Source organism: Nematostella vectensis, chromosome 4 (genome assembly GCF_932526225.1).
Source record: "Nematostella vectensis chromosome 4, jaNemVect1.1, whole genome shotgun sequence".
Classification (NCBI taxonomy): Eukaryota; Metazoa; Cnidaria; class Anthozoa; order Actiniaria; family Edwardsiidae; genus Nematostella; species Nematostella vectensis.
In genome coordinates, this window is record NC_064037.1 from 4546703 (window position 1) to 4559426 (window position 12724).

At 40.3% G+C, this 12724-nt stretch overlaps 2 protein-coding genes across 3 annotated transcripts in view; one reads left to right on the forward strand and one right to left on the reverse strand.

Moving 5' to 3' along the window:
* LOC5513067 (exportin-2) overlaps positions 1-2237 on the reverse strand; it is a 29265-nt gene extending 27028 nt beyond the window's left edge. The window contains exons 1-2 of one of the 2 annotated variants that reach the window (XM_001633310.3): positions 1999-2237; positions 1482-1627 (exon numbers count right to left, since the gene is read on the reverse strand). In XM_001633310.3, the coding sequence (XP_001633360.2) occupies positions 1482-1627; positions 1999-2092 (240 nt within the window). In that variant the 5' untranslated portion in view covers positions 2093-2237. Of the gene's footprint in view, positions 1-1414; positions 1436-1481; positions 1628-1998 lie in introns of those variants that run through there. The other variant, XM_032382642.2, reaches the window with a different exon arrangement.
* A 428-nt stretch (positions 2238-2665) lies between these two features.
* Positions 2666-12026, forward strand: LOC5513076 (carboxypeptidase D). Its single transcript, XM_032382641.2, has 9 exons — positions 2666-5421; positions 5872-6353; positions 6440-6552; positions 7084-7580; positions 8244-8522; positions 9048-9278; positions 9626-9885; positions 10141-10341; positions 11180-12026. The coding sequence occupies exons 1-9, from the start codon at positions 2709-2711 to the stop codon at positions 11702-11704; spliced, it is 5301 nt and encodes a 1766-aa protein (XP_032238532.1). The 5' UTR covers positions 2666-2708; the 3' UTR covers positions 11705-12026.
* The last annotated feature ends 698 nt before the right edge of the window (positions 12027-12724 follow it).

A 12724-nucleotide genomic window follows, 5' to 3' on the forward strand; every position in this document is an offset into this window, starting at 1 on the left:
GTATTGAAATAAGATTTCAAGGCAAAAGATCGTGATTCAAAATTTACGAGTTTAGGAAGCTGGCATTCACCACCGTGGTGAACGTAGTTAGCAATAGTATTCGCAACATAGGGAAGAAATTCGCATTTAACCCATTGACTCCTGGCTTTTTTTTAGCTGAATTTACAAAAAACAGACTGAAAACAGATACCTCCCCCCTTATTCTGAGTTTTATACAGCCCGTCAAAGTCAAACACAGCTGCATCTAGTCAGCGGTATCCAAGCTTTCCAACAGTGCTTTGCGGTCCCCACTTTTAATCCCTCGTCGTTGTGCTGAAGTGAGCACAAGTTGATGGTTGCTTGTATTTTTCATCAAAAATACAGCTATGAGCATATTAGGAGAGTGTCTCAGGACATCATGAAGTCTTTTGGGGCATAATTAAGTGCTTTGCTTATGGATATTTGCAAGCAAAGGTGGATTCATGATTATTTTTTCTTGTTTGGCTTTGCCTGGATGAGAAAATAATTTTCTAATGAATCACCACAGCTCTCCTAAATGCTATCTTTTCTGAAACCAAATTGATCCCAAAATTGTTTACGCTGCTATTCTGGGTCTGTATGACCTGGAATTGATTTGTTTGGCTTCGGGGTGAAAGGACTTATAAAAAACCATCTGACTTTGGGGAGAGGAGTGTTGACTGGCCCTCCCCTCGTGAATTTTCCCCTGGATCTCCCAGAATGCTTTGCAATACGTAAAGACATCTTCGTGGTTGTACAATCCTTCAAGGAGTGGACATTGTGTTTTGAGGCCATGGAAATGTACCTGGAGGATCAGAATAAAGGTATCTATTTTTTCTTGAGCTGTGTTTGCTGATCTCTCTCCCTTGTGTGGTATTTTGAGCGTTTTATTGAGAGGGGTGATTCTGCTTTTCTCTCCTTGTTCGATTTGAGATTTGTCAAAGAACCTGTGCTATTATTTGGATTAAGAGTAGATGCCAACACCTTGGTTGGATGCATATCTGCAAGACCATTTATCCCTTAGACTGATGCCTGAGTATCTTCATCTTGTTGTGTTTATTTTGCATTTATGAATTTTTTTGGGTTGTGGGTACTTCCCAAAGCCAGTACAGGTCGGTTGAGGGGTCAATGTGTTTTTAAGTGGCAAGCGCTAGCGCGCATGGAGAACATCATACTATAACTATCATAACTTACAATTCTCCAGTGTTTCATGATGAAGTACATTAGGGACCTTAAGATTTATGAAGGTGGAGAGTCGAGGACGGCATACACGCAAGATTTTAAGCGTGCACTACCACATTTTTTTAAGCAGAGAAAAACATTGTGTGCGCCATCGTTGTCCCTCTGCCGTCGTAAATCTTAAGTCCCCTATTAACAAATAACATCATGCTACTATGCTACGAGTATCATAACTAACAATTCTCCAGTGTTTCTTGACCAAGTACATTAACATATAACATCATACTACAAGTATCATAACTTACAATTCTCCAGTGTTTCTTGACCAAGTTTTTAAAAGCAACAGCAGCAGAGATCCTGATGACCATATCACCGGCGTTTGAGTCAACCAGTCGCAACAGCATCATCGCATAACTAGGAGTCCCCTCCACTGACTCCAAAGACCTCTCGGCTATAGAAATGTACAAATGTTAAAAATATGGACAGTTAGATATGGCATTCAAAGAACTGGAATTGAGCATGCTCTGTGTATGGGTAATCAATAACTATGTAGATATGTTATTCTAGGTTTTGAAGAAGATTCTAGGTTGGAAGAAGCTTGTTTCCTACAATGAGTGCAAATAAATCTCATGCCAAAAAGTGCCAGTGACCTTTACTTATTTAAAGCATCACGATTGCAAAGTCGTATGCTTTAAAGATGTCGTGAAAGCAGCTATTTAACAGGACTAGAAACAAGAAACAAGGAAAAATCAATATCTTTTTTAACCACTAATTTGCTTAACTAATAAATAACTTGTTCCATGTGACACTCTTATTTCTCACCTTGCTTGCGAGTGGCCGCGTCAGGAGATAAAGTTTGCTGCAAACAAGTTGCCAGCGCTTGAGATTCGGCGTCCATTTCTACCCCAAGCCGCATCCGAACACTAACAATTTCTTGTGTTTTAGCAACAGAGGTTTGCAGAGGCAAGTTATGCCTTAATTACACTGAATTGACAGCGAATATTACGTGACTGCAATTTGTACTTTTGAATACAGGGCATTGAGCGCCAAACGCATGTCTAAATATGCTGCCGAGCCTTACACAGGGAACCCAGCCTGTTGCTGGGAATATATGGGGATGTGTAAATTAAAAAGGTACTGTTTGTATTTAACTCAATCCAGTCCCAGTCATTTTTTTTTACTAAAGTATTGGTCCTAACTTAATCACTTTGGACTTTTCCATAGAAAATTTAAAATAGGGCTTTATCACGATATAAGTAATACATGCGAATTAAAAAAAAATTATACGGCACAAAAATTATTCGCAAGCGATAATTTATTACTTTTGCTGTTTGATAAATATTTTCCGCCTCCGTGTGCTCTTCATAAATCGCCAATGAATTTGGAATATCTTTAGAAGCTTATATTTGATTGGTCGTAAGACAATCAATTTTTAAAAAATGAATAAAGAAGAGCGCATTTGATTGGTAGATACACAATTACCCAAGTTCCTCATTCCAAATCACAAATGTTGTGGTGCTGTGTAAGGCAAAATGGCGCTTCGAAAGTTCATTTTTATTGCCCTATACGTGTTTGCATTTTGCCAAATTTCAACAGAAACTGAACCACAAGACAGTTTATGGGAAGAAAGTGCGCTAAGAAAGCCGTTTTATCACAATTATGACGAATTGACACGGCTTTTAGAAAGTTATTCCAAGCGTTACAAGAAAATTGCCAGGCTTCATTCGGTTGGTAAATCAGTATTAAATCGCCACCTCTGGGCTTTACAAATCACGGATCACCCAGATATAATAGAGCCAGGGGAGCCTATGTTCAAATATGTCGGCAATATGCACGGGAACGAAGCCGTAGGAAGACAAATTCTGATTTATTTGGTTCAATATTTGTTAGAGAACTATGGGAAGACTGGCCACGAGAGAATAACTAAACTTGTTAACTCAACAAATATTTATATAATGCCATCAATGAACCCTGATGGTTTTGAGAGGTCAAAGGAATTGGACTGTGATGGCCTTGTCGGCCGTAGAAACGAAAACAATGTTAATTTAAATCGAAATTTCCCTGATCAATTTAATAACTGGTTAGATTATGATGTATCAAATGCTCAGCCAGAAACCAAAGCTGTGATAAAATGGATCTATGAGAATCCTTTTGTATTATCTGCGAATTTACATGGTGGTTCATTAGTGGCGAGTTATCCTTTTGACAGCAATCGTTATCATAGACCATTCTGGTATTATAGCAAATCACCAGATGACGAGATATTCAGAGAATTGGCACTGACTTATTCGCGGCATCACCATACAATGAAAAATGGTGACCCCAGATGTCACACCCACTTTAAGAATGGCATCACCAATGGCGCCTATTGGTATGATGTCCCAGGAGGCATGCAAGATATCAATTATTTGATCAGCAACTGTTTTGAGATCACTCTAGAGTTATCTTGTTGTAAGTACCCAAATTCAACAGAGCTACCAAAAGAGTGGAAAAACAACAAGAATGCATTGCTAACATACATGGAGGAAGTCCATAAGGGAATCAAAGGTTTTGTCAGGGACAGAAGTGGTAATGGCATTCAAGGAGCAGTTGTTCATGTTTTGGGTATAAAGAAAAATGTGACAACCGCCAGGCATGGGGACTTCTGGAGACTACTAGTGCCTGGGAATTACACAGTATTGGTAACTGCCCCTGGATTCCACCAAGCCAAAAGAACTGACATTATTGTTGAAAAGAGTTCAGCCATTGAAGTGAACTTTGTTTTAAGCAAATCTTCACAACAAAGTGGTACTAATTTCAAGTTAAATGACCCTATTGATAATTTACCATGGTTAAACAAGATTATTTCAGAGTTAGATGACCAGGGAAGACCAGAGTATATTACTAAAGAGACCAGTAAAATCAGGAGAGATATTGCTTCAATAAGCCCTATGCCCACCCAAGTCCCTTACTCTTTCATCCCAATGTCAGCTGATGATGTAAAAGAGATTGTGAAAGACTGGGTTAAGCCACGGATCTTTAAGCATCACACTCACAAAGAGATGACTTCTTTCCTGAAGAAAGTTCATGAGCTCTATCCACATATTACAAGACTGTACTCGGCAGGTTACTCTGTCAAGGGGCGAGAGTTGTGGGTGATGGAAATCTCTGACAACCCTGGCACCCATGAGCCTGGGGAACCAGAGTTTAAGTATGTTGGAAACATGCATGGGAATGAAGTTGTAGGAAGAGAGATGTTGCTTCTCCTGATTCAAGTTCTTTGTGAGAACTATCACAGGATCAGCTCCATCACTGCGCTAGTGGACTATACACGGATACACATTATGCCATCAATGAACCCAGATGGCCATGCTGTGTCGATTGAAGGTGACAAACAAAGTGTTACTGGACGGCCAAATGCCCATCATGTAGATTTAAACCGTAATTTTCCTGACCAGTTTTCTGATGAGGATGGCCACCAGGAACCTGAGACTAAAGCCATCATAAAATGGCTTTCGGAGTACCCATTTGTCCTATCAGCAAATCTTCATGGGGGCTCTGTTGTGGCAAATTATCCATTTGATGACACAGAGTATGGAGAAGAGCGATATAGCAAAAGCCCTGATGACATAGTGTTCAAATATCTAGCACTGTCATATTCTCTAGCGCACCCAACAATGTCCAATAACAAACCAGCATGTCCTGAAACAGACCCTGGGGAAGTATTCAAGAATGGTATTACTAATGGTGCGGCATGGTATAATGTGAAGGGAGGGATGCAGGATTATAACTACCTGCACAGTAACTGTTTTGAGATCACTGTTGAAATGAGCTGCAACAAATATCCATACCGAACACAACTACAGCACTTCTGGAATGACAACAAAGTATCCCTGATTACATTCATGGCACAAGTTCACATTGGGGTGCGAGGTTTTGTCAAGTCAGATTCAGGGGAAAGTATCCCTAATGCTGTGATATCAGTCGAAGGAATCAACCATCATGTCTTGTCTGGCAAAGATGGTGACTACTGGAGGCTTCTATTAAAAGGGAATTACAAACTCACAGCAGCTGCTAAAGGTTACCAGCAACAAACCCAGAATGTTGTGGTAAAGAGGGGACTAGCAACAGAAGCTAACTTCACACTGCAGCCTCTCAGTTACGCCAAGGCAAAGCTAAGGCCTCCTACTACACCCATGACAACAACAACTGTTGCACCAACTACAGGAGCAGTTACTATGGAAACCACCATACCACCAACAACAGGTATGTTTTTTATTCTAAATGAAATATTTGTTTGGGTTTGGTTTGGGTATGATTGCATAGCTGGGATGTTGAATTATAAGGGCACAGTTATAAGTGGAAGGGACACGATGCTGCCATTTTATTGCTAGTGGCTTAGGATGAAGCTAGTGGAGAAGCCCTCAGAGTTTAGAGTCAATTCATGTTGGAAGGAATTGAACCCAAGCCTATAGTTCTACATGCTCTACATACTGTATTGTGCCATCCAGGTTTTGTTCCTCTGGTTTAAATCAGAATTCCCCATTCCATGTAGCTAAGTGAATAGTACTGTAGTTTCTTTCAGCAGGACAACTAAAACAAATGGAATTTTTGTTCTCCTTTTTACAGCAACAGCAGCCAATTCTTTGTGTTCTGTAATAAACTGTGTCAGGTATCACAAAATTCATTTTTTCTTGATTGTATTTTTTGTTTCAGTTCCCACCCCAGCAGCGCCATCATACAAGTATCACGACTACAAAACAATGACACAAATGCTGCAATCATATTACCTGAAGTGCCCTGGCATCATCAGGCTCCAGAGCATTGGGAAAAGTCAGGAAGGTCGAAAGATATGGTCCCTGGAAATATCTGTGAACCCCGGACAGGAGAACCCATACAAACCTAATGTTGGGATGGTGGGAAGCTTACAGGGATCTGACGTTATTGGTAGGGAGATGTTGCTGGCATTAGTGGGTTATCTTTGTGAAGGCTACAAGAGCAAGGAAGCAAGAGTAGTAAAGTTGCTGCAGACAACCAGATTACATGTGGTTCCTGCTGTTGATGTTGATGGCAATGAGAAAGCCAGGGAAGGAGACTGTCAAGGGAAACTGGACTCAAACAATGACATTTCAAAGAGTTTCTACTATGATATGCCAGAGAATACCAGGATGAGAAGGGAATCAGACAAGATTGATTCAGTAAGTAGGGTTAAAAGAGGGCTCAACTTCAATGTTATTTTCCAACTGTGTTCACACTAATTGGTTGTCTTCTGTGTGTGATTTAGTTTCTCTTAGGAGCTATGCAAGAACCAGTAGAGGTCCAGTCCATCAAGCAGTGGATGAGGAGCATCAAATTTGATCTGATGGCAGACATGAATGGAGGGGAGCTTGTGGCAAGGTAAATATTCTTTTTGTTAGGCATTGGGACAAACAGTGAGAAACAAGGTGAGCCCCTCGTCCAGGCATCCCAAGTGTGTACACAAGGAGAACTCTGATCTACTGTGTAAAATTCTTTAACCACACCTAAAGTTGGATCAATCTTATGGTCAATGGATATCTGCCCCTTTCCCCCTCATATTTATGTATTGCACAAGGCAAATAGCAATCAGAAACATCCAAAAGATATTTTATCTAGAATTTCTTGAATCATAAGTCTTTCCCTAGATATTTCTAAGTTCCATATCACATGGTTGGCTTAATATGCATTGGTTATATGACTGGCTTAACATGAATTGGTTTGAGCTATGTTGATGTATTGCTCTTGACGTCACATTTTACTTGGGCAATATTTTACATTATGATGATTAATAGGAACCACTCTTCAAGGCATGAAAAGTGTACTCCAAATCTACTGACTTTCTACCTTAAGGTCTGCTTCACAGCTAAATCCTCTTCATTTAACTTATAAATGCAATTTCTCATTGTCTAGATACCCTCTCAATGCTCAGTACACTGGTAACCCCCATGTCAAGGGTGCCACAACTTCTGATGAGAAGACGTTTATCGACATTGCCACAACCTATGCAAGAAGCCACCCAAAAATGAAGTTAGGCCATGGGTGCAATGGGTCAATCCCACAGTTTGCCAATGGCATAACAAAGGGTGCCACATGGAGGGAAATGCATTACACCATGCAAGATTATGCATACCTAGATATGAACATCCTTCAACTGTCCTTCTTTGTGTCTTGCTGCAAGTACCCTCCAATAGATTCCTTTGAGAGCATCTTGAAATCCAATGCGATTCCCATGATCAACTTTATCAAGAAATCTCATCAAGCTCTTACAGGAATAATCCAGACTTTCAATCACACCCCTATACACAATGCTTCTTTGAGAGTACACAATAGCAAGATCAAGATTGACATTGGCTTAAAGAACTCAAGCTTCTATAAGATCCTAGCACCAGGGAAATACATACTGAAAGGTATGTGATTTATCTATCTCTATGTATCTTGAAGGTAATATTCCTTTCCTTTTTATTGACCTGCTCCATAAAAAAGGTATCTAAAATACTTTTTCTATGCCAGTAAGAAATCCAGGAGTTTTTAGAGGGTGATTAAATTTTTGTAAATGAATCTTAATATCAAAGCATCACTCAACCATAACTACTGTAATTCCACTACTAAATGCCGGGTTTTATACCCTCCACACTACCTGGATTTAAATTCCAAGTCCATAAAGCATTCCTTATTGCAGTGTCCTGTAGTGAGACAATCAGTTAATACAAAATATAAAATGTTAAAAGTACAAAGAGTACAGACAAGCTGTAGAAAAACTAGGTGGTGTGCATATAGGCATGGTGTAGACAATCTATAATTCAACACAAGGTTTAAATTGTGTGTTGTATGCCTCCTTGAAACAGAATTATAGGACTGATGTTTCAAGCATAAGGCCTTTGTCAGGGCCCTTTGTCATCACCCTTATTGTTTGAAGGAAGGGCTACTGCTTGAAACATCAGTGCAACTACTGTACTCTGTTTTACAGGGGTACCCTCATATATCTCAACATTGTGTTGATTTATAGCTGAAATACAACAGATTAGTCCAGACGACAAGATAATGCATGGACCATGATATTTTGTTTTTAGCCAGTGCACCAGGGTACTCCACTGCCACCAAGGAAGTCCTCATCACACCAGGGAAGACCACTGATGTTATGTTCACACTCCATGCTGCACCAAAGTTCTCTCATCACCAGCCTGATGAGATTGGCAAGTGGATGCAAACGATGGCCAAGAGATGTCCCAAGATAGCCCATGTGTACAGTATTGGAATGTCAGTCCAGTTCAGGCGCATATGGGTAATGGAGCTATCTGATAAGCCTGGTGTTCATCAGCCTGGGAAGCCAGAGTTTAGCTATGTTGCAGGTAAGGATGGTTAGGTCATTAGCTCATATGCGAAAAAATAGAGATGATGGAGTTGGTGGCGATTGTTGTGATGGTAATACAGTAGTTGGTTTTAAAATGTTGTTAGTGGTGATGCCGATGTTTATGAGCAGAAATTGTTTTTTATTGATGTTGCAGCTGATTTTCAGGTGTTGTGAATGTTCTGATTATGTTGACGTGGTGATAGTTTTTTTTCTGTCTACAATTGATATTTAAGAACTAGTTAGAACATTTTCGATTAGAAGGATAATCTTATGTTTCACATCTGATGTATTTTGTACAGATTGAAAACTGTTCCATGCACCAGATGCCTTTTTCCCAGTCTCCACCTTCTACCAAATTGTCTTTAATCTTCCGCATTTTCCTTCTCCCTCCAGTGCACAGGTCATGGTCAAACATGGTCACAGATCATACTTTTCATCTTTGCTTTTGATGTCCTTTGCTGGCGGTTTTAACTTTTTACCCCTTTTTTGATAAAATACAAATAATGCTCTGGGACTTCCACAGGTATCCATGGTAACGAGGTTGTTGGTAAGGAGATGGTGCTCCTGTTGATTCAGCACCTGTGTCTGAGTTATGGCAAGGATGACATGGTGACACGGCTGGTGGATAGCACAAGACTACACTTCCTACCCCTGATGAACCCTGATGGAGGCGTGGTTGCCCAGGAAGGCAATTGCAACTCAGAGACTGGCAGGACCAATGCCAGGAAGGTGGATTTATGGACGAATTTCCCGGGTATGCAGATGTGGCTAACTAGTGCTAATTTTTTTTTTGGAATTAGTTTGTTTTAACTTGATGAAAAACTTCATTAAGGCTTTGCGATGATCACTTTTGTGCCACCTCATTTTGTGAATTGAGAAAACATTAGGAATTTTTCAACCTAATTGATGATTTACAAAAATTCAAATTAATGTCAAAGCAAAACAATTCATTGGTTAAATTTTTGTGATACTTGCCAGAAACCGAGATTTTGATTTGTTTGTTTATGTTTAGCAGTAGTGAAAATGGTTAAATTTTTGTGATGCTAACCAAAAATAGAAGCTTTGTTGTGTTTGTATATTTATTTATAATTTTTTTTGTAGGAGTATACTCCTCTAAAGAAAAAGATGCTGAGCCTGAAACAAAGGCTGTTATGGAATGGCTAAAGGTTCATCCTTTTGTACTCTCCGCCCATCTCCATGGGGGCAGCCTTCATGCGAGCTACCCCTACAGTGCCCACCCGAAGGGTATCACTGCCCCAAACATCACTCCAGACGATGACATCTTCAACTACCTAGCAACTGTCTATGCCAACATGCACCCCACAATGCATCATGGGAAGCCCTCATGTCCTGGTCCCAAGGTTAGCTAATCCGGAATTTTTTTTCCCCCCATTCTTGGAAACCTAGGGGTATTATATTTGTGGCAAGTTTAATAAACGCTACGCTATGACAAGGTTTCTGCATTTGTTTTCGCGTGTTTCTATTGTGAGTTGTAACTTTTATGGCCAAGCTTCTTGCTTGGAAAAGTTAATGTCTGGGGAAACTTTGACAACATTCATGTAGGCCATACCCTGGAATCTGTTTTTCATTGTATGTGTTTTCTTGTTGCCGTTAAGGTGAAGGAAGAATTTCATGGTGGCATCACTAATGGTGCAGCTTGGAAAAGTGAGGATGGAGGAATGCAAGACTACAGCTATGATAACACCAATTGCTTCGCCATATCCATCCACATGGGTTGCTGCAAGTTCCCCCAGGCGGAGGAATTAGAGCATCACTGGAAAGAGCACAGAGAAGCAATGATGAGATTCATGGAGCAGGTAAGCAGCGTTAACACGTGTGCACTTAGCAAGAGGCCATAAGGAAGTCGAAAGAAGAGAATGATGAGACACATGGAGCAGGTAAGCAGCATTAACACATGTGCACTTAGCAAGAGGCCATAAGGAAATCGAAAGAAGGGGTATGGATGGTGACTGAAAAGAACCTTGATGAGGTCGGTGTAGCGGGTAAAAGGCGCTAAAATGTACTAGTTGTACTTATTAAGAGACTAGTAAGTGTAAAGTAAGGTAAGGTAACCTGAATAAAATGAAATGGAAATATCTCAAAAGGTCCCTGATGAGAAAGATGGAACAAGTAAGAGGCACTAAACATAGTAAAGTTGTACTTAGCAAAAGAATATTGAGTGTAGTAACGGTATGGTAAAGTTAAGGTTACCTGAATAAAATCGAGCACGTTAAGCAGTTACACTTACCAAGAGGCCATAAAAAAGTAGAATGACTGGAAATGACTATGAGCCTTGATGAGGTACATGGGGGAAGTAAGGGATACTGTTGCTGTTTGTCTTAGAAGAAGTTATTGAGTATATTTTAAGGTAAGGTCATCTGAATAAGATGAAATGGATTCCTTTGAAAGGATCCCGTATGACAGGCACTAACGCAGTTGTACTTAGCGAGGGGCCAAAAGGAACTAAATATACGAGATTGTTTGAAAAGGACATTGATAAGGTGCACAGATCAAGTAAGAGGCGCTACTGAACACTGTTGCACATATCAACAGATCCTTCAATATAAAAGTTAAAAGAAGGATGAGTGTTACGGAATGGTGAAGGGAAAGGTAGTAGAACCAGCATAACCTAACCCGAACCTAACTCAATCACAGGTTCATCGTGGGATCAGAGGTTTTGTACGCGACAGTTCCGGTCAACCAATCGAAGGCGCCGTCATATCCATCAAAGGCCGCAGTCATGACGTCACATCCGCTAAAGATGGTGACTACTGGCGTTTACTCGTCCCAGGACGCTACGAAATGGAGGTAACGGCTCCAGGTTTTGGCACAGTGAAAAAGACCATTGATGTGCTCCCAAATGAGCCTGCTAAGCAAGTGGACTTCGCCTTGGACACGCGAGGACTGTTGTACGGAATTCCTTCCATGCTGCTTGCTGGGATAACCGTTCTGGTCGTGGTAGTGTTGTGCTTAATTTGCTTTGGTTTGTGGAAGTTCAAAAGAAGACGAAAGGTCAAAAAGGCACTGAAAAGAAACGGTTATCAGAACGACTACAACGACTCGCTATCCGTGAACTCGTTCAACTCGAAAGCGCTGCTGAACAACGAGTATTCGGATGATACAGACGAGGATGAGGAGGAGATAATACTTGACCATATGAATCACACCAGACGATACTGATAGATACTGATATTACGTACGTCGAATTTAAATATAATAAACGTGGGTTGTATTCAGCGAGACTGAACAAATCTTTAATTTAATTGTACATTAGAAAATGAGATATATAGTGTGCGCCAAATGGCATAAGAAAGAACGAGATTTTGTAATAGAATAAAAGCAGAAAGACGTATATTTTTGCTACGGTTTTCAGCGAAGAAAATCAAATTTGAATATTTTCGACAAATCAGTATACTATTCCATGGACGATATTCTATTACATGTAGATGGTATATAATCCACATGAGCTTTGGTGTGAAATAGACGTTTGAAGTTTGGAGAATAGTGTTTCTTCTATTGGATTTGGGAATCATGGTAATGTAGTGCCAAGGGCACTTAAGGACTCCTAAAAGACTGGTTAGACACGTGACAAAGGGAGGGTACAAGGACACTTACACAAGACAAATTTCAGAGATAAAATGAACATCATTCAAATAAAGGGGCGTGCTCCCTAGAAGAAATTTTGAGTTTTGAATTTCTAAAACGGATTTCTTTTTACAAGTACATAAATAGTGTTACATGTATAAATATATTGTTTAATTACTCTCTAGCGCATGGGGTAACCGAGAACAGAAATTTAAGGGTGAAAAATGATTAAGCCATAAAAAGTACTAATAGGCCCGAGGATCGAACCTCCTTAAATCAAATGAAACGAGAGAAAAAATAAACCACACTTCCAGGCATGTGCTGAAACGCCGTATGGCAGTTTAAGCTTTTCACGGCTAAGCTGAAGATTTCGGCCCCAGCACCGCTATCTAGCGAACTGTACAACACAAAGGAACCTGAGGTACCCGCGCATTAATGGTGAGGCAATAACCAGGATCCCAGGCCTGTCTTAGTCGGTTACGCCACGCACAGCTCGCTGAGATGTTGACAGAAAAATATTGGGGTCTTTTTAACGCTTTCGTCTCTTGGGAATAGCCCAATTTCTAGTTCCACTATGACCGCTGGACTTACAGACTAAGGATGCATACATACAGT

Coding starts and splice junctions, on each gene's coding strand:
- LOC5513076 (XM_032382641.2), top strand. CDS start 2,709: ATGGCGCTTCGAAAGTTCATTTTTATTGCCCTATACGTGTTTGCATTT. Junction 6,553..7,083: donor GGAGGGGAGCTTGTGGCAAG/GTAAATATTCTT, acceptor CTCATTGTCTAG/ATACCCTCTCAATGCTCAGT. Junction 8,523..9,047: donor AGAGTTTAGCTATGTTGCAG/GTAAGGATGGTT, acceptor GGACTTCCACAG/GTATCCATGGTAACGAGGTT.